General features: G+C 39.9%; 1 protein-coding gene and 1 long non-coding RNA gene across 4 annotated transcripts in view; one reads left to right on the forward strand and one right to left on the reverse strand.

The window, feature by feature from the left end:
* The window catches only part of ULK1 (unc-51 like autophagy activating kinase 1), a 64517-nt gene extending 56748 nt beyond the window's left edge, over window positions 1-7769 (reverse strand). Inside the window, exons 1-3 of the mRNA XM_072415717.1 lie at window positions 7246-7769; window positions 6305-6397; window positions 6189-6230 (exon numbers count right to left, since the gene is read on the reverse strand). Of these exons, the coding sequence (XP_072271818.1) occupies window positions 6189-6230; window positions 6305-6397; window positions 7246-7335 (225 nt within the window). The 5' untranslated portion in view covers window positions 7336-7769. The remainder of the gene's footprint in view (window positions 1-6188; window positions 6231-6304; window positions 6398-7245) is intronic.
* LOC140333807 (uncharacterized) lies at window positions 7645-27219 on the forward strand. Of its 3 annotated transcripts, none has more exons than XR_011921429.1 (4): window positions 7645-7786; window positions 8213-8350; window positions 11073-11122; window positions 26415-27197. It is a non-coding gene; the product is annotated as an uncharacterized lncRNA (long non-coding RNA). The 3 variants fall into 3 exon arrangements; XR_011921428.1 differs by lacking the exon at window positions 7645-7786 and adding an exon at window positions 7877-7961 and having other exon boundaries at window positions 26415-27219; XR_011921430.1 differs by lacking the exon at window positions 7645-7786 and adding an exon at window positions 7963-8099 and having other exon boundaries at window positions 26415-27219.
* Window positions 27220-27279: the final 60 nt, after the last annotated feature.

Here is a 27279-nt window from a genome sequence, read left to right on the forward strand (position 1 = left end):
TACTTTCTTTTATGCACTTTGTATCCCTCTTGCTATTTAAAGCAATGACACTGTTTTTTTGTTCCATTTAACTAAAGTCGTGTTTTAATTAAATAAGCAGCTGGTTCTCCATAGTTAGGGGATAATACCTCTGTAACCTGTGCATGTAAATGTGAGAAGATGAGTGAAAAAGAAAGCATCCTAGATTCATAGCACAGAACTGACACACGGCTGAGTCATTACCCTAAAACATAATAACAGCAACCTTGCTGAACAACACCCTTCCACATCCAAAAGTTGTCAACAACAGTTTTCTATACAATCACGTCAACACATAATTACCACGATTTCTATAATGTAAATATCTCCAGTGTTGTAATTTTATGAAAGATAGAGAGGAGCAGCAGCATATCCTTTGCTATGTTAATTCTCTCTTTTGCTCACCTAGGAACCTGGAGTTCTTACAGCTTACCAATAACAAAGAAAGGTTAATGACCTTATTTTCACAATAAACCAAAGCAACAGGTAAAGAATATCAGCATAACTGATCCTGATTTGATTTAGACTGAGCTTAGACTGACCAAGAATAAACACACGGCGAGCCTAAACTTTGTGGTTCCAGGAATTGTTCCTATATTTGTCCATATTATATCTGCTCAATTGATAGAATTGTCATATGAACAGTTAGTTCCTTCTTCCCTTTTTCACTAAAGGATAGATTAGCTCCCAAGATTTTTCAGAGAGTTGAAAAAATCAAACATTTGTGATGTCTCATATATTGTAGTCCTTTAACAGGAATTATTAGTCCAACTCCCAATCAACTGACTTGATGGAATTGACTTGGCTATGGCTACACCACCACCAAATGACAAACTGTTTTCCCATTACTGCCTGCAACCTAATTATATCTATTCTACGTATTCCGGCAACAGAATTTTGGATTCCTAAAGCAGCTCAACCCCTGCTGTACTCTAATTTACATTTAGATATTTAACATGAAAATCATGGTGATACGGCATTCATAACACAACAACCATGCTGTGGAATAGACCAATGCTAACGTACAAGTGCTCTAGTCGGCATTCAATACATTTCTCAAGGGGTCAGGACATAGCTAGCAGATCTTAAGTAGATCGGAATGACCTTAACTGCACTACAATATTAACTCATCTCTCTGGTTGCTATTTACAGCATCACTACTATACGGATTGTATAGGTTAAGTAAAGCTACGTACACACGTCAGATTTTTATCGCCCGATAATCGGCATCGGCCAATTATCGGGCGAAAATCTGCCGTGTGTACAGTCGGTGTCGTCCATCGTCCGGACGACCGACCTGCCGGATCCACGGACGATGGACGACAGCCGATCCTAATGAAAGGGAAGGGGAGAGCGCGTAGCAGGGTGCCGCTCCGTCGCTCTCCCCTCTCCATAGAGCATGACCGGTGCTGTATGTACAGCACCGTTCATGCATCGTGCACTCCCTTGTCGTTGGAAACGATCGTGAAAGATCCTTTCCAACGACAAAAATTGGAAGTGTGTACGCAGCTTAAGTGTAGTTTTTCCCAGAAAACCAATAAACCATGAACTGCAGATATGTTATCTTCTCAACTGCACAAAATGAATCATTAACAGGTTTTGGCTCATCTCATTCTATCTCATTCTCAAGGGTGTTTACACCCTTGAGATTTACATGAAATAGAGAAGACATTCAATAATGTATGTAATCATATTGACTGCTACAGACAACTGTTTGTTGTCTGCTCCAGTTTTCATATAATCAGCTCTTTACCTTTTCTCTTTGTCATAGCCGAGCAGCCCCAAGCCTGGAAAGTGAGTTTTAATTTGTACTGTCATCCGGGATGAACAGTAAAATGACCGGATGCAGAAAAAACTCCATACTAACATACTAAAGTGTCAGCCGGCTCTGACTCCCAGCTCACTAGAAACATGTAATTATCTATATTCATATAAGGTGCAGGAAAACAAATACTTCCCGGAACAGTTTTCATCACTTTAAATGAATCACTATAAAATCAGTGAATAAAATAAGGACATCCTTATAATGACTAATGAAAGTATTCACATGGCCATTCCCATGCCCTGGCCCTGATGTAACTGTTGTCATTTGTTACATAATGACCCCCCCAAAAAAAAGGAGTGAATTAGAAAGAAATATTTGCCATATCAGAAGTCTATTGTCACTTCCTGGGCTACAGATGCCTGTAATACATATGATATCACAACTAAAGAATTTAAAGTATGCCCAACATTTTATAATTATTTTTACTTTTTGGATAGAATGTAGAAAGGTTAGAACCCATGTCAAGCTTTACTGCTGTCAGGGGCTCTGTTAGGGATTACCCATCACTTCCTGCTTTGGGTAAAACATTTTTCCCAACAGAAAGTGAAGAAATCTCACCAATAGAGCCCATGGATGATAGCAGGAAAACCTGACACCATCACCCTATCCAAAACAAAATAAGAATAGCACTCTCTGGGGTATATTTAATATGTTCTATCTTGTTGATCTCTGATGTGTAACAAGCATATCAGATATTACCCGATTGTGCATGCCAATTTAGCCCAACATTGCTATGTAGGAAGGTAATACACATATTATTACTATGTACAGTTAGGCTAGGTGCACATGTTAGATCGTAAAAGATCCTTTCCAACAACAAAAGACTGAAAGCTGTACGAATGAGCACTGTACACACAGTGCCATTCTACTCCATGGAGAGGGCAGAACGAGTGAGAAGCACCCCGCTGCGCTCTCTCCCCTTCACTTGTATTGCAGTCATTCGTCGTTCATGGATCCACCAGGACAGATCCATGAATGACGTCGGACGGCCACTGTACACATGTCAGATTCTGATACGGGGCCTTGCGGCCAGAAATGGATGAGAATCTGACGTGTGTATGTAGCCCTATACATCCCCTGGACACTTTATAAGTGAGTCAGCAGTTCTAGCAAGCTTCTTTCTAAGGGCATGAAAAGTAAATGTAGTCTAGGCTACTGGGGACACACAATTTATTGTATCATCCCAGAGTCAGCTAGTTCACATCAGTCTGTGATATTTACAACAGCTTGCTCCTCCATTATCATCACTTGTTAGCATTAGTAGCTAAACATCTTATGCAAACAGTACAAAGTACATTATGATACACAAAAATAATATATTACTGTTAAGATATGAAGTATGTAGTAGTGGCAAAATACTCTAGATAAAGCATGAATTGCTAATGATTATTTAACTACTTTTTAGTTTTATGACACCAGAGGTTTATTTTTAGGTTACGTACACACGTCAGATGATTCTCGTCCGATTATCACCTCAGGGCTAGTATCGGACGAGAATCTGGCATTTGTACAGTGCTCGTCCAACGTCATTTATGGATCTGTCCTAGCCGATCCATGAACAATGAACAACTGCAATACAAGTGAAGGGGAGGGACTGCAGTGGGGTGCAGCTCACTCGTTCTCCCCCCTCCATAGAGCAGATCTTGAAAGATCCTTTTCAACGACAAAAGTCTAACATGTGTGTGCAGCCTTAGATGTAACAAACACAATCCATAGAACAGAGGCACACCAAACAGTAATAGGGAAACTATTCTTTTATATCCACCATGTTAGGTCTGCACTGCTACTACAAAACACAGGGACTTATATTGTAATGTCCAGCCAGTAAAGAATCTATACACTAAAAGTCCTACTTCTTTTGGTAAAGGCATTGGTTTTAGTTTTGAATAAAGTATGGAAAGGATGGAACATCTTTCAAATATTTATTGCTGTCCATGTCACTTCTTCCCCTTTGCCCTGGTCATCATTATTTTTAAGATAGAAAGCCAGGGGAAATCCAACATTCTAAAAGTTGTCCTGAAAGCAATAAGGGAGGGAAAATCCTCCAACAGGGATACAAAAGTGTGCAATTCCTCTCATTTTTTGTTCTGTCCCTAAAGCTATACGTTACAGAAAATCTCTCTGGCAGAGGTGTAAGGAACAAAAAATAACCTTATAGGGGTTTTAGGTTTAGCTGTCCATAACAAATGTAACTAGCATTGACTTCATTGACTTAATAAATGCATTATACATAAATTAGTACAAATGTTCTATTTAATGAATATCAAAATTTGAAGAAATACTGTAAGAAAAAAAGCATGGCTTTCTGAAATCAGCATTGACAGTACACATCTGTATGTGAAAATAAAGAATACGTGACCCGTCACAATGAGAGCAATATTCTACATGTCAAAACACATTATGAGCCATCTCCTTGTTCTTCATATACTCAGAATCTCCCTGGCAGAGCGCCCAATTTTCTCAGCATACCCTCTCTCCATGCCATGTGCTTGGCATACTTCAAGAAGATTGTCCAGTGCGGTTATAATGTCCCTGACACATTGCTCATTAATATCAAGCTCTATAACTATAATAAAGAATCAACTTTGGATAACTTTAGTGAAAGTTAAAATATACCCAAACAAATGTATAGTAACCAAATACTTATAATTAATCACAAAGTTGATTTGCATGCCGATCATTTTTGTTGATCAAAACTAATATTGAGGGAAAATTGTATAGTGTATGTCTAGAATTGGTGATAAACATCACTTAGACAGCAAACAGGGGAGGAGTATGTAACCCTTTTTGTTGGTTGTTAATGGTGTCTGTGTGGTTTTCAGAAAGGTTCCCTTCAACGACCTGTCCTAGGAATATCCTCTGTATGACAAATATCCCTGGACAGTAAGTCAGGAGAAATCTCTTTATTTGGGTACTGTTGGGATTTTTATTTTGCGGACTGGAGATAAATTTAACCCTTTTCCACTCTACAAAAAACTAAAATTATGTATTTATGTTGACACATCTATGTACCGATCCCAGCATCCAGATGGTTGTAAACAACATTCGATTTCTGGAGATAGGATGAGGACCCACTCCAGCTAAAACCCTTTTCTGTAGTGGATGGGCTTAGAAAAAAGAAGTACTTGTGTCAGCCATATTTAGATGCCTGGGAATCCTAGAAGGATTTTGTAGCTCCCTTTCTGCTTCAAAAAGTTCATAAAAAATGGCTGAGGTTTGATCCTTTTCCCAAGATAAAATGTTTTGTTAGGAAAAAAGGCTTTAAATAATTCATATTGGAAATCCTTAGTTATAATTTAGTAATAAACACAACAATTCCCTCCCTTTCTCTACATTTACATGTCTTTATGTCCCTCTACACAATTCTTCATCTAATAGGATCACCTCTGACCAGGTCCGTATTCCCATAACATAATATATGTGTGGTGAATGCTTACAAATGATCTTACAAGGCAGCACGGTAGCTCAGAGGTTAGCACCCTGGCCTTTGCTAGGTCACAGGTTCGAATCTCGCCCAGGACACTATCTGCATGGAGTTTGCAGGTTCTCCCTGTGTCTGTGTGGGTTTCCTCTGGGTACTCTGATTTCCTCCCACATTCCAAAAACATAGAGTTCGGTTAATTGGCTACCGAAATTAGCCTTGGATTGTATTAAAAGACATATGACTGGGATAGGGACATTAGATTGTGAGCGCCTTTGAAGGTCAGCTAGTGACATGACTATAGACTTTGTACAGCGCTGCGTAATATGATGGCTATATAAATACTGTGTAATAAGAATAATAATAAATACATGCAAACTAATCTATTAATATACATAAACACGTATCTCATTATTAAAAATGGATATCAGGATGACATAGCCATCCTGTACACAAGTTAAATCTATTGTAAATAATCTAGCTAGGATGACTGCCAAGTGAAGCGAGCTTTTATTGACATCGCATGCAGCTCCTGGGTCTTGTAGTTCCTGGCCTCAGCCTGGCAATGCAAACAACAGGCAGATAGGACTACAATCCCAAAGCTCTGTGCGAGCGCTGACAGCTGGGCGAGGTTTTCTGAGAATTCCGTGATGTAAGAGAAAACGTGCAGCCAGTGAGAGCAGAGCAGGGTGGAATGTCAACAAACAAGGAGACGACCACGTGATAGTAAAGCCAAAAACAGGAGCGTGTACTGGCTGCTGGATGGGAATGGGAGGGCAGCCCTTTGAATGAGGCGATTGCCCCCCCCCCCACCCTCCAAAAACACTAAACCATCATTAGACAACTCGAAATACACAAACAGATCTATTATACAATCCAATTCCAGATGCCAGTGAAATAGATATATTGAATATTATCGCTTACCTGGAAGTCATAAAGGGCGACAATATTTTCATGTTTTAGCTCCTGAAATAAAAATAATAACAGTCAAGGAAAAATAAAAAAACATCCAATAAAAAACAATACAAACACCAACTTACCTTCAGGATTTTGATTTCCTTCCCTAAGAGGGTCTGAGATTTGGCCAGGTTTTTCTTATTGATGCATTTTACAGCAACCTCTAGGTCCTGCTTCTGTAAAGAGAGCACAGAATTCCCAGATTACAGGAGGATTCCCCATGGGAGCACACAATTCCTGGATCTTGTCCTGACATGTCCGGCCCACAATAGGGACTACTTGGTAATGAGGGAACAGTGTCCACAAAAGGTGCCAAATGCTAGATTTAATTTCTGTCCCATGCTGGGGGCTTCCTAGAATAGCTCTAATCTTAGAAGGCTGACCAGTTTTATCATACAAATGTTCCTATTAAATTGCAGCACTCGCTGTGTCCCATGTCATGTGTTGGATCATAATCTGGGTGACACAACATCCCAAAAAAATAAGATCACCATCCAGGTAATCATAAACCAGGAATAGGAATAACAAAATAATGCCAGCGTGCCCACAACCTATAAACCATCTCCATGTGTTTCAATGTTTGGGGATCTTGTAATTCAGAATTGCACAAAGTATGTGACCCCCCCATACAATGTACATATAAGAAATAGGTTACCCAGCCTCAGATCACTGTTAGAATGTACCCAAAATATTTTGTAATATGAGTAGGGAAGGGATGGAACCTCTGCCAGGTTGTTGTTTATATCCCCACAAAGGAGATTCACTTCCTCCATTTGACCCAGTGCCCAAAACAAAGCACAAAGAGTTGGGAAATCTTGCCATGGGGACACCTGTAGGAGAATACATCCTCTCTGTGTCTCCAGGACAGGAAGTGAGGAAAATCTTCCCAAGGGGACACAGAGACTGATAAATATCTAACAATTCTATTTATACTGATTGTTCCTGTGTGTCTATCCAGGGACAAGGAGCCAACAGTATTGTACACAGACATCAGGATACACACACACCAACCTCTGGTACCTACCTCTTTGTGCCTGCCTTTGAACACAACAGCAAATGCTCCATGACCGATCAGGTCTTTCCTACTAAACTCAAACTTGCCCACCGACTCCATGATCGATTCCTGGCACAGACAACAACACTGGGATGGGGTGTGAAATAAAATTAGGAATAAATTAGATGAGGTGAAGGGGGGACAAGCAATCAGGAACTGAGGACCAGCTGGAAAAGAAGAGCTGCTCTCCTGTCAACCTCCCTGCTGCTGAGAATCAGACTCCTTGGGGTCACTGACATGGGCTGCTTCTCCCAGCGCTCCCAGCTTCCCTGCTGCATGTTAGTAGGTAGAAGTGGATGGTGGCTCCTGGATGGAAGGGGTGACGGGGCCCCTAAAAGAGGAGGAGATAATCACCCCCTCCCTGACACCAGCTCTCAAGTGCCATACTGATGGACGGCCAGCTCATGCAACCTGTATCTCCGTCCGTCCACTGTCACCAGGAGAAGAGGGCCTCTTTGTTTCCAGGCCTGGGCTGCCCACTCCTGGGAGCTGCTTCTGTCACCGCTCAGAGGTGATAATAAGGCCCACAGACTGCTGCACAGCGTAGTCCTCCAGCTGCTAGGAACTAGTGCGCAGGCGCAGTGACTCGCAGCAGACGGCGGGGACAGCGCCTGCGCAGGGGACTTGTTGGTGCTTTGTTATCCCTGAGTGTTTGCTGTAACCCGAGAGCCCAATGCCGGGGAGGGGTGAGGAGAAAGCCCGGGGGTTCCACTTGTTGTTTGGTGTCACTATAGACAAACCTTACACCCGAACCGGGCACAAACCCCGAGCTCAGTCAGGCTGCTTTATAACATAGGCTGCTGTTATGTGACATTCCCCAACAGGTCTATTCCTTAATGTGTCCCCATTGGGAAAAGCTTTTCAATTTGGGAAGTTTTCAAGTAAAGCAGAACTAAACTAAAAATAAAAACAATCACACCTACCTTTATTCCCACAGATCCCTCGATGATGCTGGTCCTTCCCACGATCCCGTGCCCTGGTGTCCTGACATTCCTCTTCGTTCTGCCATCTTCTGTCTTCTCTTCCATCTTCTTTTTATGTCACCCAGCCTCGCACTGCGCAGGTGTGAGATCAGGTAAAGTAGCCGCTGTAAAGGGAAAACAAAAATATTTGGTAGAAAAATAAGCCTCCCGGAAAACATAACGTAGGTATCCCGGGCGGCTCTGTGTTCCCATTAAGTCATGATCGCCGTGGTGGTGGTGGTGCTGCACCCTTTTTTTTTTTTTTTTTTTAAAGTAAAGTACAAAAGTTGAGTTTAGGTACACTTTAAGCTCCCCGGCGGTCTGAATAATAGGTATTTTTAAATGTCAAAACAGTGTTTAAAAAAATTATTATTTTAAATTTTCTGTCCTACAGCCGGAAGCTCACTGGCATCTGCGTTCCCTAGCCTTGTGTCCCCAACGTTCACACGCCAGGGACGCAGATTCCGGGCATCGCTGGAGGACGCCGCAAGAATGTGAGGACCAGATAAGACTTAAAAACTCCCTAGCAATTCCACCCCGAGTGTGGCTCGTGATTACCACTTTTGGTACTTAAAACTCCGAGCCACACTCAGGATTACAGCTAGGGAGGTTAACTTGCTTGAACAGGAAGTGATAGGCAATGTCCCTAATCACACACAGCCAGACTATCCTGAAAGGGATATTAAGGCAGATCTAAACCCGCGTTACTTACCTGTCCTAATTCCCACGCAGGGAGCCTTTATTTTTTTCCAGTAGACAATGTTCAGTTATCTTGATTAACTGGGCTGGGATGACGTAATTTATGTGCAGGCACGCAGGTTTTTTTACCTTCCCAGCATGCGCAGAGGAAGCCAGGAATGCCGGGTATCCGGACTAGGGATGAGCGAGCAAATTTTTTAAATTTGGTCTGGCAGTGAATTGGGCCGTTTGCGCTTAGGGGAGAACGGCCTTTGTAAATTCAGGTGGCGAGACCGAATTTTTGGGACCTACAAGACCAATCTGAGGAGCTGAGCTGTCAGCTCCGCTCCCCTGATTGCTGTTGCAGTCCTGTAATATGCGTTCTTGGATAGAGTTTCTCTATCCCGGAACACAGTGTGAGTTTCGCTGGCTGCTCATGAATGAATGCCGCGTGGGAAAAATCCTCTTAATTTTCCCACGGCTGCATTCATTCATAGACGCAAGCCGCATAACTTGGGACTCAGGGAGGAGGAGTATCGCGGCTGCATTCATAAATACAGCAGGCTTGCCCTCATTCTGACCTGTAGTGCCCGGGGATCGCTCACTGACAGGAGGATTTCCACAGCTGTGTTTATGAATGCAGCCATGATAATCCTCCTAAAGTGAGTTTAGATGGTTTTGTGAAATTTTGCGATCCCATCGGAACTTTGATGAAATTTTCGTGAGAATGCCGGAGGCATTCTCGCTCATCCCTAATCCTAACAACTTTTAGTAAGTTCTGAATTTCCCTCTGATATTAGAGTTTTGTGGGAACTCATCTAATAAGGTAAAATATATATCATGGTTTCTTAATCAATTCAAACATTGTTGGGATAGGATAACAATCTGCTTAGGCCTTCACGCCTACTGGATGCATTTTTAATCTCCACTGACAATGCACACCCTTTTTGCCAGGAACACTTTCTACTATTTCTCTTTTGGTACACCCTAGTTAAGATTCACTTTGTGATGTGAGCAGCTAGTTAGGGCTGATTATCTACAAGAATGACTGCAATAAACTTGTGCTGAGAGCAGAGGAATAAAACTAATCACTAGACTTTGTGAGGTATACTCTCCCAGGATGGCAAAATCCTCCACATTATTATATCAGATATGATGAACTTTGAAGTTTTAGTCTCTAAAATGTACTCAGGTTCTTTTGTTGAAGGCATGCACTATTGTAATACACTACTGGATTGTAAGCTCTTCGGGGCAGAGTCCTATCCTCCTGTGTCACTGTCTGTATTAGTCTGCCATTTGCAACCCCTATTTAATGTACAGTGCTGCGTAATATATTGGCGCTATATAAATCCTGTTTATTAATAATAATAATAATTACATACACTAATAGAAATTGTATAAGGTGTCCTCTAGCAGAGGTCGCAAGAAAAGTTTGGTGGTCTGTGGCTCTGGCCAACGCGTGCGCCCCCCCCCCAGTGGGGTCAGGAGAAGGACCGTGCTGGAGGGCGCACTGGCCAAAGCTGCGGATCACGTCCCCCGTACGGATTGTAGGCTCAGGGAGGTGGGCGGCTTATGTCTCTGGACACAACCCGCTCATTCCCCCATCGCAGGCTCAGACGTCACTAAAGGGGAAGTTTGTTCTCCTATGTGTGACACCCAGCTCCCCACACATTTGCAGTCCAGAGTCCGTGCATTTAGTGGTTCGTAGATCCAAAAAGGTTGGCCTCCACTGCACTAGAGTAGAGGCCCTTGTGCTTCATAAGAGAATCCTTGTCTGCAGGACCCTTCGCAACCCCTATGTCTCTGGTACATATGTCATTACATTCATATGTTATTATGTCAATAGAGCTGGTGGCTATTCAGAGTTGGGATAAAGCCAAGCAAGGCCAAGGCCAGTCTGTTCCATAGGTACATATTACTAGAAATGGTCATTACGAAGGACATACAGTATATTAAGCAGGAAGAGACATTGGGAGGGGGTTACGTACTACCACAGGCACAACCAGGGATAGTAACATAAAAATATAATATAAAAGACAAACAACACTAGGATCATTATTAGGGACATCCATTACAGACAAATGACAAAAAGTGATTTAATGGACAGAGTTTGTAAATATTATTCCATTTTTTTTCCCATCCTCTTTTTTTCTCTAGGACTTTGCCCATGGTAAGGAGGAAGTAGATGCCCTCTTGGCCCTGACTAGGTAATTTTGTGTAATTTTGTGTAATTTTGTGTTGCAAGGTAGGACTTCTTAAAGGATCCTACACTATTATTCCTGCAGGTTGACAGATACGGAGGCATTCCTCCTTTGAAATCCAGGGTCTTTTTATTAGCCAGTAAATCTGAACAATTAACCTTGAGATGTGTATAGGGAGTACTTAAAAGCTGCACCAGTCCACCCAAATTCTTTTTGACTGGTGTGGCCATTGAAACACCCACCCAAGGTCTTTTACATAAAGCCTGAAGTAAACAAATGTCAGTATTGAAAAGTTGAAAAGGTAATGTAGGATTTGGGGTAGATCACAACACATATATGAGGAATCCTCTCCTGACCTTCTACAGAGCAGTGTGTGCGTATTTTACAGGGATTACTCACAATTTGGATTAAGGTAATTTAAACAAACTTTCTAAATTTAGCAAGTTTGCTATGTTTACTTAGCAGCATTAGTAGGTCATTGAATGAGTTCTCGTCCTGTGATGTGGTGCCTTATGCCCAGAGGTTTTCCTTCACTTTTGTTTATGGAACATTTCTACCTAAATTGTGTAACACAGGGTTTATCACTGTTTTGCAAATTTAAGTGGTAACATTAAAATTTAAAGAAGCCTAAGCTGAGAAACATGTAAACCTAAAAGTTGCTTCCCCCAACTCTTAGATTGTAAGCTCTTCAGGGCAGGGTTCTCTCCTCCTGTGTTACTGTCTGTATCTGTCATTTGCAACCCCTATTTAATGTACAGTGCTGCCTAATATGTTAGCGCTATATAAATCCTGTATAATAATAATAATTATAAAGTCTAAACATCACCATGGCATCCAGGCAACTAAGATTGCCAGCAGAGGCAGTCCTAATATTTTTTGGGAGTTGGTGCGTAGAACAGTAGCTAGAGTAGACCTGTGTTCTCCTCTACAGCATCTTGGTTATAGGAATTTGGGGACCTCTACTGGCTTTGTCTGGAATTAAATCTAAACTGGCATAGCATAGGTATTTTAAAGCAGAACTAAGAAAAGAATTGCCAACAGGGAGTTTTTTTATTGCAGAAAGGACAGGCTATATCACCTATGCAATAAAGTAAACTTACCTGCCTGTTCGCAATTTTTTAAGTAAACTCCCCTCATCTTGCTCATGTGCCAGTATCGACATTTTCTCAGGGTCCTCTTTTAGATTTTGGATCCTAAGCCATCTTGCTCACCCAAGATGGAATGGCGTAACTCCTGCACAAAAGCATGGGAGTTTTTTAATCCCAGTTATGCCAGAATCATACACTATGCCACACATGTCCAGTTTAGTGTATTTTCTAGAGAAGATTGTGAACAGACAAACGCGTTTGTTTTATTGCAGAAGAAACATAGCATATCCTTTCAAAAAGGAACCCGCCTGCTCACAGTTTTTTTTAATTTTTTTTATTTAAGTTTTTTAATTTTTACACAGTTTCAATATAAAAGCCAAAATGTGACATTATATATTTTCAATTATGTAGTCTATAATTGTGTAGATTCCGACTATCAGGAAAAGGTTCCAGTTAAAATAGACTGTCAATTTGTGCAGCATGTCCTGTCACCTTGGAAATTAAAATCAGATTTTGCCAAGTTTATTGAGCTTTTCTATTTAGCAGATGGTAGGTCAATCTCTGTAAATATTTGTTTTGTTGGCTTGGCTGGTAGCAGTATTTTAGGTATACAACAACATGTGCAAAAGAAAGTTACTGAGATTGTGGTGATACATAGAAAAAAGTTTATTATTTTATGAATTTTCTTTTGTGCTGCCTTACACAGTCTTAAGCTACGTACACACAGCAGATTTTTATCGCCCGATAATCGGCATCGGACAAATATCGGGCGAAAATCTGCCGTGTGTACAGTCGGTGTCGTCCATCGTCCGAACGACCGTCCTGCCGGATCCACAGACGATGGACGACAGCCGATCCTAATGAAAGGGAAGGGGGAGAGCGCGCAGCAGGGTGCCGCTCCGTAGCTCTCCCCCCTCCATAGAGCATGAACGGTGCTGTATGTACAGCACTGTTCATGCATCGTGCAGTCCCTTGTCGTTGGAAAGGATCGTGAAAGTGGTTAAATTTGTAATAAATACATAAAAAGGACGAAGAAGAGTTAAAAGGTAAAAAGTATTTTATGGGAAAGAAAGGAAAGACATTGCAATTGTTAGGACTTACATCTTCTTTAATCATATGAGGTGTACTGTTCCTTTCAAAGATAAGTTGTTTTTGAATGATTACTGAATGATTACTTAATGATTACTGTTTTCCCCCATGATTCACGTACCATTTTTAGATCTCCAAATAACAACATGCTTCATAGAATGAGCCTTTAATTATGTCCTGCAGTATAACCACATAATGTTGTGGCTTGCTTTTGTAACGCTTCCATTGAGAAACATCTGTGATATAGAGCAGGGTCCAGGAAAAGGTCCTGTAGATCAGTGGTCGCCAACCTTTTCGGACCCACAGATTTCGCGGGTCTGGACCGCGCATGCAGGGGAGCCGGGTGTCACTCAAAGGAGAAGAAACTTCCCCCACAGTGACGTCATAATGTTGTACCATAACAATGCACTCAAGGCCTCAAGGTCAAGGTCACATGCAGACCTTCTGCTCTGACAGTAAAGGCTCTGGTCCCTAAGATTAGTCCCTTTTAGGAAATTTGATTTGAGTGGAAGGGCCACATGGGACACCACAAGCATGGGATCTAATGCCCGTTTTACTCCTTCTTTTTGTGATATTGCTGCTTTTTTACCATACTAAAGTATGTGTTTATTTCCCCAGCTTTTTCCCCCATTTTACATGCATTGCTTTATAACTTTAAATGTCAGGAATGGGTACCCTTCAATGACAGTAATGTGTACAACATGTCATAGCATTGTAAGGTTTAACACAAGTTAATGGTTATAATAGCAGCTGAGCTTGTTTAGGAATGTGTTAGAATACTTCTTGCTTTTTTGTAGAATTTATCCAGGACAATTATTACCTCACCCGGTCATTTCTACGTGTGGTGAATGTGGAGCACCTTTGGCATCTCTCCTTCCCCTTCCATGCTTCCTGGACCCCCCTGTGCTTCTGGAAGGTTCAGAACCATAAAAAAACTGTCAGGATGGCCAGTAAAGAACATAAGGGAGAAGTTTCTATGCCTGATGTCCGCTTTATGAAGTTAATCCAGAAGTGTTGTGCTCTGGGCATATCTGAGTTCACAGCTGTCATTTGACAGTTTGATGTGCTCAGGTAAACTATTCATGTATTTTCTGTAGTCAATCTGTTAAGGCAAAGCACAGGGGAGACATCAGGCGTCCAACAGATCCATAGTTTCCATAATGAGAACCTTGCACAATATCTTCACATAGGAGGCTTGTAAATTTGATGAGCTGTCGACGTTTTTAAAAAGTTGCTCATTTTGGGTATCATAGTTTGTCACTGTTTTGCAGATGCATGCAGTTGTAAGGCTTGACATATTTGCTATGTAATAATCTGACACTTTTTTTACATTTTACCAAAAATATTTGAGAATTATTTCGTATTTGTATGCATTGAAATTTATTTTAGTGTGTTTTTTATTACCGAAAATGGAACAAATAGTAAAGAAAATTAAAAAAAATACCTAAATGCTTGTTGACATACACGTTTGCAACTACCATATTTTTATATTTTAAAGGTTTTAATTAATTTTCAGACCTAAAATGTATGTTTTAGGATCTGTGTGAAAACTTAACAGAAACAAATTTGCTGTTGCAGTAAAAAGGGTAAAGCCTGACACCACCTTCAAAGCCTATCAACTAAGAGCCCCCTAAATCAACTATAATCTAAAAAATTGTTGGTATACATAATTATTTTTCTAGCTGTATTCTTCTCAGCCATGTGACAATACAGGCTCATTCCTCCAATGTGTGTGCAGCCCTCAGTTCTGCAAATAACAGGGCTCAGAGCAATTTGTCATCTGAGTTTACAGTCCATAGTATGTGGTATGTGTGTGCATTTACTTTTTACAAGCAGCTGTGAAACTTTTAGCAGAAGTTATATCTCACTGCATTGGGAACAAATAGGTAAAACACTGGGATGGTGGGCTGGGTTTTTTACTCTATCATATAGGTGTAACTACCCCATATGCAGAACTTTTAGCCCAGAGAGCACTTTACAGTAGCAGTTCCCAGAATGGTTAAAGCACAGGATTGTGTGTAAGATAACATCAGTTTTTCATATGAAAATGTGGCTTTATTATCTTGTGCCAGAGTATTTAGCTTTGTACTTGGCCTGTAAAGGAAAGGTCTTACCTAGACTAACCTACTTATAAAAAAAACATTTTTGTTTATAGTACAGTGTGGGTACATGACAGTATTATGTGGCCAGAGTTGTACAGAATGATACATTAGATTTTGTAGTGGTAAAAGTTTGTATTATTATTATTATTAATATTATTAATAAACAGGATTTATATAGTGCCAACATATGACGCAGCACTGTACATTAAATAGGGGTTGGAAATGACAGACTAATACAGACAGTGATACAGGAGGAGAGGACCCTGCCCTGAAGAGCTTACAATCTAGTAGAGTAGGTGGGGCAATCTACACACAATAGGAGGGGGATATGGAGTGGTGGGAAGTAGTGATAGTTTCAAAAGACAGAAGAAGATGGGTAGGCAACTTCGAAAAACTGGGTTTTGAGTGCTCTTTTAAATGAGCAGAAAGAAGGAGCAAGCCGAATAGGATGAGGAAGACCATTCCAGAGAGTTGGGGCAGCTCTAGAAAAGTCTTGTATCCGTGTGTGTGATGAGGTTATGAGTGAGGAAGTCATTATAAGGTCATTGGAGGGGCGGAGAGAGCGGCTGGGGGAGTACTTTTTTACCAGGTCAGAAATGTAAGTGGGACAAAAACTGTGGAGGGATTTGAAGGCAAAGCACAGGAGCTTGAATTTGATTCTAAGGTGAAATGGAAGCCAATGGAGAGAACTACAAAGAGATGCAGTGGAAGATGAGTGTTGGGAAGGATGGATGAGTCTGGCTGCAGCATTCATAATGGACTGTAGAGGAGAGAATCGGGTTAGTGGAATACCAGAGAGGAGCATGTTACAGTAGTCCAGACGAGAGATGATAAGAGCGTGTACAAGGAGTTTGGTGGTCTCGGGGGACAGGTAGGGGCGGATTTTGGGAATGTTGTGAAGGTGAAAGTGACAGGATCTGGAAATGTTCTGAATATGGGGGTAAATGAGAGGGCAGAGTGAAAGGTGACACCAAGACAACGTGCCTGAGGGGAGGGACAAATAACAGTGTTGTTAACAGTTAGAAATATGTCAGGGGGAGATTTGGAATTTGAGGGGGGGATGATGATGAGTTCTGTTTTATCCAGGTTGAGTTTCAGGAGTCGGTCAGACATCCATGATGAGATGGCTGACAGGCAGCATGGGACCTTGTCCAGGACTGAGGGAGACAGGTCAGTGGTGGACAGATAAATTTGGGTGTCATCAGCATACAGATGGTACTGTAAGCCAAAGGAGGATATGAGACTACTGAGAGAGGAGGTGTACAGAGAAAAGAGAACTGGTCCAAGGACTGACCCTTGGATTGATAACATGTTAAAAATAGACCATAGACCATAAATAGATTTTTATTTTTGTTTAGAAAATGTACTAATGTGTATCCAAGTAGGGGATTTTATCAGCTTGATAAGAAGGTTGAACAAAATGTGAAATGGCTACACAACATGAGAGCATATATCCTAAGCCCTTATGTTCTTAATATACAAGTGAAAAAGTTTTCAAGGTAGGAAAACATTTTTAACACAATAGATCATTTTCTATAGGATTTACTTTGCAAATTTGTAAGCGTTGTTCCAATGAATTAAGCAACCGGCAAAACAAATTCTTGTAAAAGTAATTTTAACTTGTTCACACTCAAATACATTTCCATACACTTTGGTGCATTTTTAATGCTTACAAGTTGCATAGGTAGGAGGAAATCCTTTGTTTGTAATAGGCTAATTAATGTGTTATGTGGTGGTCCAATTGGAAATTCCTGTATATTGCATGTCCCCTGTTAACCTGCATATATAATTCAATCTAATTGAATTGGATGCTTCAACAACTTCAGTGATTAAATATTAACATAAAGCTCTATTTCATTCTTGGAGACATTAAATAGAGATTAATCAAAAAAAAAAGAAAGACTAAACTAGTTACTTTTCTTGGAGAGATTACTACTTTAGATTCACTTGATTGCAGCCGTATTTCTAAAAAGGCTCTTTCTGTACGTGTTGTAAATGTGAATTTAATGATGTAGAGATGATGTATTTAGAGAGTAGGAATGGTTAAAACCCATTTCAGGTTTATTGTATTCTTCTGTGTCCAATTAGGAAGATTTATTTTTGCTTTCTGACCTCTAGACAGCACAGAAAGAAATGCCCAAAGTAAAGCTACATACACACGTCAGATGATTGTCACCGAAGACAAGCATGACCGTTTGTGACTTGTGTGTGTACAGTTTTCCCCTGACATCATTCAGTAATCTGCTGTGGCAACCGATCGGAAACAGCTGTTGTATGTTTCTAAAGGGGAAAGCACAGTAGGTACCACTCACTTTTTCTACTCCCTCCGCTCTCCATAGAACACAATCCCGGTTCTGTACAGAGCTCATCCGTTCATCTGTTTCCTGCAAAAGTCACCTGACATCTAAAGGAGGTCTGTACAATACTCAGGGGAAATAGCCTTCATTTTTTCTATTCTCCACCACTGTCTGATGACAAGTCAAAACTTTTTTGAGTTAGAGATTTTACCTTTACTTTTAGTAAATCTTAGTAACAGATACACAGACAGCAATACAAACCTAGAACAAAAAAGAAAGAGAGCGCCACACCTTGTTTTTTTTTCATTCTTTTTTTTCTTCGATAATGTGTTTTGGGGTAATACCTCTGCTGTTTATTTGGTGGTGGGGAGTTTCGACTAATTAATGAGCTGGCGAATAATTCATTTAAAACTGAAATACTGTTTTGGTATATTTTTAAATCAATAAAAGAGGGCACTTACAACCAATGAGTGAAGAAAAACATATGTAACACGATAGTCCAATTCCTGTTCTAGTGCATTACAATTAGGCTAGAAATGAAAAATAGACAGTCATTTTCTCACTCTTTGTAATCCACATTTTAGCACCTAGTACTGATGTCCCTTAAATACTAAAATACTAAAAATGTTTGTAGATTCTGGCACTTGAGGACTGAAGTTGGGCAGCACTGATCTTTACCTACTCACATAAAACAGGGTTGTTATTATTACACAGTATTTATATAGCGCCATCATATTACGCAGCTCTGTACAAAGTCCATAGTCATGCCACTAGCAGTCCCTCAAAGGAGCTCACAATCTAATGTCCCTACCTCAGTCACATGTCTTTAACACAGTCTAAGGTCAATTTTGGGGGAAGCCAATTAACCTAACTGCATGTTTTTGGGATGTGGAAGGAAACGCACACAAACACAAGAAGAAACTTGGAAACTCCATGCAGATAGTGTCCTGGCTGGTATTTGAACCTGGGACCTAGTGCTGCACAGGACAGAGTGCTAACCTCTGAGCCACCATGCTGTTCCGTTAAAGCCAGGTTCCCAAAATTTGATGGGGTTATTCAAAAAGTCAATAAAATAGCTGGGGTTCAACAGGGAATTTGCCAATGTCTCAGGATCGATAAAAAGTTGATAAATGATGTAATTTTGGTTGGGATTAGTTAACCTAATCATGAGCTACACACTGGTCTCTAGTATTGAAGGTGAGGAAACAAGTGGGATGACTATGTTACCCAGGGTGGGATGGTAAGCAGCCAGTGAGATTGAGTTGTCTCTATCAGCCTGTTTCTAGCATTGTTTAGCAGCATACTTTGTTTCTTCTACCATTCTCATCTGGGAATGATTTGCATGCATGTTTATTTGCAGTGCTAAGTGTACTGCCCCACCTCAAACTGTGCTGGAGAGTCAGAGAATATATCAACCTCAAATTCTGTAGGCAAGCCAATGGATACATCCAAATTGCATGTAGTGGTGTCAAACCACTGATTGCTGTGCATTTACTAAAATTTAGTATTGTAACAATCAATTTGAAGTGCTGACAGTGTTCGATTGAATATATTATATCTATAATTAGAACAACCACTAGTATTAGTTAAAGTAGTAGTTATATAGTTATTTCTAAATAATATATGTTTGTGGAGGAGGGTTGTGAACAATCTTAAACTTAATTAGGCTTAGTCTACACGGACTGTTTCCCCAGCGTTTGACCTGAGGCTTTTAAAGCCCGTGTTTGAAGTCCCCATGGATTCCAATGGGCTAATCCACACCAGAATGTTTCCTTCAGGCACGTTTTTGAGCGTTATCTTAAACAATGCTTGCAAGGTTTAGACTGGGTCTTCATGAACAGTTTTAAAAAGGCATATAAACGTTCCTACCACGTTTATATGCGTTTTTTGCACTTTTAAAAGCGGAGATGTCAGCATAGCAGGGTAAAGGAATTTATGTACCCCTGTACTCATTCCCTGAAAGGGTAAAAGTAAATCTTTTTTTAAATGCTTATGTAAAAAAAGTTAAGCTTTAAAACACTAAAAAACTTATAAACGCATATGACGCGTTTTACCGCAAATTGCCGCAATTTTACATAAGCATTTATAAAAGTTTTACTTTGAACCCTTTCAGGGAATGAGTACAGGGGTACATAAATTCCTTTACCCTGCTATGCTGACAGCTCCGCTTTTAAAAGTGCAAAAAACGCATATAAACGTGGTAGGAACATTTATATGCGTTTTTAAAACTGTTTTACTTTTAACCCTTTCAGGGAATGAGTACAGGGGTACATAAATTCCTTTACCCTGCTATGCTGACAGCTCCGCTTTTAAAAGTGCAAAAAACGCATATAAACTTGGTAGGAACGTTTATATGCGTTTTTAAAACTGTTTTACTTTTAACCCTTTCAGGGAATGAGTACAGGGGTACATAAATTCCTTTACCCTGCTATGCTGACAGCTCCGCTCCCCTGATCACTCCCGCAGCCCTAGAGGAGCTATGACTTGGTTTCTGTTATCTGTAATACATGTCACAGCTCCTCTAGGGCTGCGGGAGTAATCAGGGGAGCGGAGCTGTCAGCATAGCAGAGCGGAGCTGACTGCTCTGCTCCCTGATTGGCTGAGGAAAGGAAAATCCTGATGATGCTTGAGCTGTCATCAGGGTTTCCTGTTTCTCAGCCAAATTACAGAGCACTAGAGATGAATGGGCACAAGTCTCCCCATTCATGTCTAGTGCTGAATGGCTGAGAAACGTAAAACCTCACAGAGCACTAGGGGTGAATGGAGAGGCTTGTCCTCATTTACCCCTAGTGCCCTGCGATCCCTCACTGTCAGGAGGATTTCCAGGGCTGTGTTCATTGCAGCCCTGGGAATCTTCCTGTCATTGGGATAACCTGTAAAAAAAAGTTTAGTTACACAAACACACACATTTAATAAAATAATTTAACATTAAAGCCTCGTCCAATTTTTTTACACATATTTAACCCTTTCAGGGAATAAGAAATGGGGTTTTATGTACCCCTGTACTCATTCCCTGAAAGGGTTAAAAGTAAAACTTTTATAAACGCTTATGTAAAATCGCAGCAAATCGCGGCAATTTGCAGTAAAACGCGTCATAGGCATTTATAAAAGTTTTTTTAGTGTTTTAAAGTTAAGCTTTAAAACTCTTGTAAAAGTGCATTAAAACGCATATAAACGTGGTAGGAATGTTTATATCCATTTTTATTATCGGTCATGTAGACCCAGCCTTAAGGGCTTCGTGAACAGAAACATTTGGGAAGCTTGCATTAAGCCATGGTGATTTTAGCTACAATCTTTTATAGACTATAAATAATGCTTGACCTTCTATTCAGAACCCCCTTTTGACCACATACATGTATACTGATCCATTTAGACGGATCAAGTCATGTACATCCAGTCAGGTTACATAATCATCAGATCTTCAGTTAGACCCCTTTTCCTAATTGACCAGTTACAATTGTACCTATTTTAGTAATGTGAATCCAGTCTGTTTGATTGACAAGGTATTTATAACACTAATATTTATTTAAAAACTTTGCTATTGTCTTATGTGTACTTTGCTTAAACTAGCCAGTGAAACTTGTGATGATATTTCTAGTACAGTTTAAATACTTTACCTGCTTTTTGCTCACACATAATTGAACCCCAGGAGATTTTTCACTTCTTTGTTGTTGCATCTATGCCAATGTAGCTTTCCCTTAGGGCCATAAACAGTGCTGTTGTGGCTTTGTTAGTTTTTAAGAAGTCTTTGCTATAGTAGGACTCAAACAGTATCACCATTCCTTTGAGGGATGACGGCTTCTTGAAACATTCAGCTATGCTGCTATTTAATTAGAACACTGAGACACACAACGTCATGTTTTCAATGTTACCTGATGCCATGAATAACATAGTAGAAACAGAACAGTTTGCACAGTATGTAGAGTTTGAAGTTTTAATACCAAAAAGCTGACCCCTTTTAATACTGAAAGACTTTAAAGTACCCCTCCTATTCTTCCACATCCCACAAGGACTCCAGCAATAAGATCTTCCTAGTGCTGCTCCTTCCTACTCCTCACCAGAGTCTTTATCCAGTATTTTTGTAATGTTAAAATAAAAAAAACAACTTCAGTTATTAGGAATTATACTATAGTTACTAAAAAATGCATCTGAGAGGACTGGGTAATTCAGGTAATTAAGTGCACATATTACATCCTTCAAAGCCACATATATAATCATATACAGTATATATATATATATATATATATATAAATATATATGTATATAAAAAGAACTATTTGTAAAATAGATGTTATCTGTCTATCACAAAGAGGGTTCTATTTAATAATAATATCAATCTAAGGGGTCAAAATGTAATGCCTAGAGTACTATATGAAAAAAAAAAAAAAACGCAGTGGACGAAACCTGGGGAAATAAATAAACCTCTTTGCCATATTTGCCCTTTCACAGTTGCAAAGTACAGCCAAAACATTAAAACCACCCACCTAATATTATGTAGGTCTCTCTTGTGCTCCCAAAACATCTGTTGTCCCTCGAGGCATTAAATTCACAAGACCTCTGTGAAGGTGTCCTTTGGTATCTCCCATGAAGGAGTCAGTCACTTCTGTTTATGACTTTTGTCCCCATAAGGCTCTTGTTATCAGAGTATGTAGGAACACCCCAGCCTTGGAGGTATCAGTTTTTGATTATACGTGGATTTTGACATATATGTGACATGTTTTGTGCCAACATGCTGTAGGCTTATGTTTCATTTACCAATTCTGCTTTATGTCTCTACCACCGTTAGTACAACTTAGTCACACTCAATTTTCTCCAATCAGCTATATTCTCAAGATGCTCCACCACCTTAATATTCTGCATTTGCCCTTGTTCTTGGCAGAAGTGTTTGAGAGGAAATGTTCTGGCATGTTTATTTTATTTAAGGTATTCCTTTCAAGCATATTTTATTTGCATTAGGTCTTTATTTCATTGACACCTTAATTCCTGGATGTATATGTTCTCTTCATTTATTTGAAGTCAGTGTATACATTTTATACTTGTAATTGACATATCTGTGATTCTCACTCTGTTTTGCTGTTACTGTTGTAAATATTACAATCAAGATGCTTTTGAATGTCAAATAAACATATATCTAGTGAAGATTGGCATCAGTACAGACAGTCTATGAGTATCAGCTAGCCAAGCATGATAAACTTTTTTTTATTCTTAGAGCTGAGAAAAATGTCAGATTTATGCAAAATCAGCCAGCGTGGTACATTACAATAATGTGAAATATAATGAATAGGAATAAACATCTATTTTAATTTCTGTCTCTATCCAAATTAAATAGAAGGAAATTATCATTACAGAATATGTCTGTTTATTTGTTCATAATGTTCTTGTACTTTGCAATGCATCAGCAGTTGATTAATTGAACCTTGAGCCCCGGGCTGTTTTCATTTCACAGGCTTCCTATCAGTTTAATAGGATCATGCATAAAGGTCAGTGTTCACAGACAATCTCTGTTTCCAGGTACTGGAAATGTGCATACACAGTGTATGATCGTTTGGTCAGCTTAAATGAAATCTTTAGAGTGAGAAAAACAATGGTTGTAACTGCTGACTACCTTTTCAAAATAAAGGTTAAAAAGCTTATCAAGTTGAAATTGGCTTTAATATAAACATAGACATGTAAAGGTGCGTACACACTTCCAATTTTTATCGTTCCAATCTAACGACGAACGATCGATTGGGCAAAAAATCATTCGTAAAAAAGTAACCAACGACGCCGACGAACGAGGAAAGTCGCTGGAAACGAACGACCGGAGGATCGGATTGGACGACGATCGTTGAACATCGTTCGTGTGTACGGTCGTTCGTTGATCGTCCATGGTCTGAGCATGCGTGATGAACGAACGTCCGTTCACTTTCCTGTCGTGCACATAGTTCCTCTATCGCTTAAACGATCGTATCTATTGTGTGTACAATATCTACGAACGATCGTGTCGTTACCTCTATGTGCAGTATCGGTGCTATACGATCGTTCATATATATCGTGCAGGAACGTTCGTCGTTCGTTTTCCGACGATAATAATTGGAAGTGTGTACGTAGCTTAAGAAGAATGCTCTCAAGTTTTGGTGGTTTGCAAGATAAGGAATGCCACCTTATATTGGTGGTCAGTAGAAAAAAGAATGCCCCCATTTTTGATAATAACCAGGGAAAGATTTCCCCTTTATATTTATGACCAGCAGGAAGAAGAATGCCCCCTTTTTTTGGTGGTAAGCAGGGGTGTAGTTGTAAAAAAAAAAAAAAAAGGGGCCATGGTAAACGTGCTCGCCCCACTACACTCCTACCCATGTGTCACTCAACGGGGAAGAAACTTCCCCCAGAGTGACATCATGATACCAGAACCCACCCACTCTCCCATCGCAGGTCTGAGCCTGTGATACGAGAGTGGGGGGGTTGTATTCAGATAGACAACCTGCCCACAGCTCTGAGCCTGCAATTCCATAAGGGAGACATGGTCCACAGCTCTGGCTGGTGTACCCCCCAGCGGGGTCTTTCTCCTGGCCAGAGCTGCGGACCACCAAAGAATTCCTTGCAAAATAAGAGTGCGCACACATACCCATTCTTAATGAAATTTAGGGGACAGCGTTGCCACCCGTGCCCGCCCTACTACACCCCTGGTGGTAAGCATGAACAGGAAGGTCCCTTTATGTTATTAGCCAGTAGAAGGAAAACCACTTATAGGGGTGAACAACAGAAATAGGATTGCCCTCTTACATTGATGGACAGCATAACAAAGACTCCCCATAACCTTGCTGGACACTGGAAAAAGGAATGTTCCCTTACACTGGCATGCTACAGGAATAAAAAAGTCCCCCTACATTGGTGGACAGCAGAATTAAAAATTATCCTTTACATTAGCGACTACAGAAAAAGGAACGTCCCTTACATAGGTGGTTATTTTGAAATAGGATGCCGCTTTTATTGGTGGTCAGTAAAAAGAAAATGCTCCCTTTGTTCCGCTAATATTTGTGATCAGCAGGAGGGATATTGCTCCTTTACACTGAATTTAAATAAGAGGACAAATCCTCTCTTACATTTGGAGTCAGTGACTATAAATATCACCACTTACACTGATGGCTATCGGATGGATAAATGGCCCCTTACAGTTTTGTCAGCAAGAAGAATGGGCTGCATATCAGATGTCAGCAGGAAGAAGATGGCCCCTAAAATGGTGGTCAGTGGGAGGAAGATTTCCCCCTTACCTCAATAATTAGTGGTAATCGATGGGAAAAGGAAATAAAAAGAGAAATCATTGATGTAGATATTGTTATAAGGAATGTTGGGGTAAGGCAAGATTCAGAACTGTGACTGTAACAGCCAGTAGTGGGGGTACTGCAAGCCGAGTATCTGCACGGCTTTTTAAGTCTCTTTTAAACTTAAAACAACTCTTCTGACCAAGAACATAGGGACAGGAAGATAAAGCAGGTAGAGAAGAGTGATGACCTCATTAGAGTGCTGCTACTTCATCATTCACAATCCCTAGGATGGGGCAGGAAGGTGACCTAGATTTATTTCTTTGCTGAAGCTGGGGAAGGTTAGGTCACCACTCTTGATTGGGCTTCAGCTTCAACAACAGGATGCACTTGTAACCTCGAGAGGAAAGGCTTTACTATTATAACAATTTAAATATTTAGATTTTTCTAAATGTCTAATAATGCCTTGTGCTCTATAACCTTTCCATTTAGGGATAAAATGCAAATCTAGTTTTCTGTCAAACAGCCTCAACATTCATTATTCAACTTTGTATTTGGGTTTCAGCTTTATTAGGAGGATGAACTAGTAACCTAGATCTAACAGTATTTTAACTCGTCCTTTATTATGAAAAAAAGAGATATTGGTATCAAAATCAACTGTTCAGTGAAGGTAGACTTGTTCATTTGTATCACTTATTTAGAGCTTCAGAAAGTCCACACAATGAAGACTTCTGCTGTCATCTTTTTCTATACTTTTATTTTGTTTTAAGCTAACCAATTTATCACACCAAAAGCTGTCTCCAAACCATTATAGTTTCCTTCTAAATTGCAGAAACTCTAAATGACAACCCTGACCTAAAGGGGTTCATTTGAAAAGCGATAGAGACTGTTCAAGAGTCATTATTCAGGTTAACATACACTCTGCAAATGAGAAGTCCCTACTAATTATTAAATGAATCACATTGCTTAAGTAAAGACAAAACTTTTTATTGTTGGATAAAGTAGGAAAGATTTTTTCTTCTGTCTGTGACTCGCTTGGAGACTTTACTTTCTTTCCCACTGATACAACATGACATCAATGTAAATCTCTTCAAAGCAAGGGAAAATACCCTTAGACAGGTGTCACCAGAACTGATGATCTTATTGGAAGATTTTACTGCCCCTCCTGTTCCCTGGATAATTCAATAGCAATGTTTGCAGAATGCCACACCAAGATGCACATGATGTTTTTTAGTGTTGTGCTGCTCTACAGATATGTTCTAGATGTGTGATGTAGCACAATAACACTTCAAAGGTTTTCTTTCATGCGCATGACTGTAACGTGTATTATTGGGTTGGAATAAAAATAAGACCAAAAAAAGACCATTATCCTATAGTTCAGCTTCAAATGAGATTTGTTTTACATGTATTTTCTTTATTATGGTGAATATTAAATGTTATATGTCTACCTGGTTTGCCTAAAAAAGGTCTTGGTTTCCTAGGTCAACCTAAAACTGCAGAAAAGTGACAATGCTGACATCCCTGACATAAAAGGGTGGATTTACCAAACAATACTGTCTGCATGTTGTGCTTTCATGAATGTTACTGCAACACAGGTAGTGTATATTTTTTAATTGGAATGATTGAAAAGGCAGGTTGAACTTTTCCTGGCTATTGTCTGAAGCTTGATAAAGTTGAACAAAACAAATGGCTAGCAGCACTTCGGTTTATAAGTAGTAGGATGCACATGGAAATAACCATTAGGTGGACGTGTAAAAAATAAATATATATATATTTATGAGCCTTGCTAGCAAGCAAATAGGACATAATCAAGTATGAAATGCTGTGTTTTTCTTTTATGTTTGCAGACATGTCTAGAAGCCATACCAACACTGGGACCAAAATATTGGGACCAGCGTTTACCAAGTCCAGTTTCTCAAATCACTGAGAGGTACCTCTGAAGGGTTCCAAAAGTATTTAAAAAAACTCTTTAGCTTGAAGGGAGTCTATTATTATTTAAATTAAAGTTTCATATCTTTTATTACAATATTATGTATTATCTTACAAATACATGTTTGATACAGAGTACACCTATGACATTGGTGTGCCAGAGCATTATAACAAGAGAGCAGATCCATATGGACCCATCTTACCAGGGCAGAAAGAAATGTGGAAGGAGGGGTTCTGGAACACACCTTATTGTCTATTGAAGTATTGTCTATTGAGCTCTATCAACAAACATTTTCTCAAACTAGATTAAACCAATCTGCAAAAAATGTTTTTATGGAACAAATATGTTGACTAAAAGAGTGTCCAGATTGTGCTTTGTGGTAGAATAAATGTGTCAGGATGGATGCAAGAGGGACG

Source organism: Pyxicephalus adspersus, chromosome 6, assembly GCF_032062135.1.
Source record: "Pyxicephalus adspersus chromosome 6, UCB_Pads_2.0, whole genome shotgun sequence".
NCBI classification, from domain to species: Eukaryota; Metazoa; Chordata; class Amphibia; order Anura; family Pyxicephalidae; genus Pyxicephalus; species Pyxicephalus adspersus.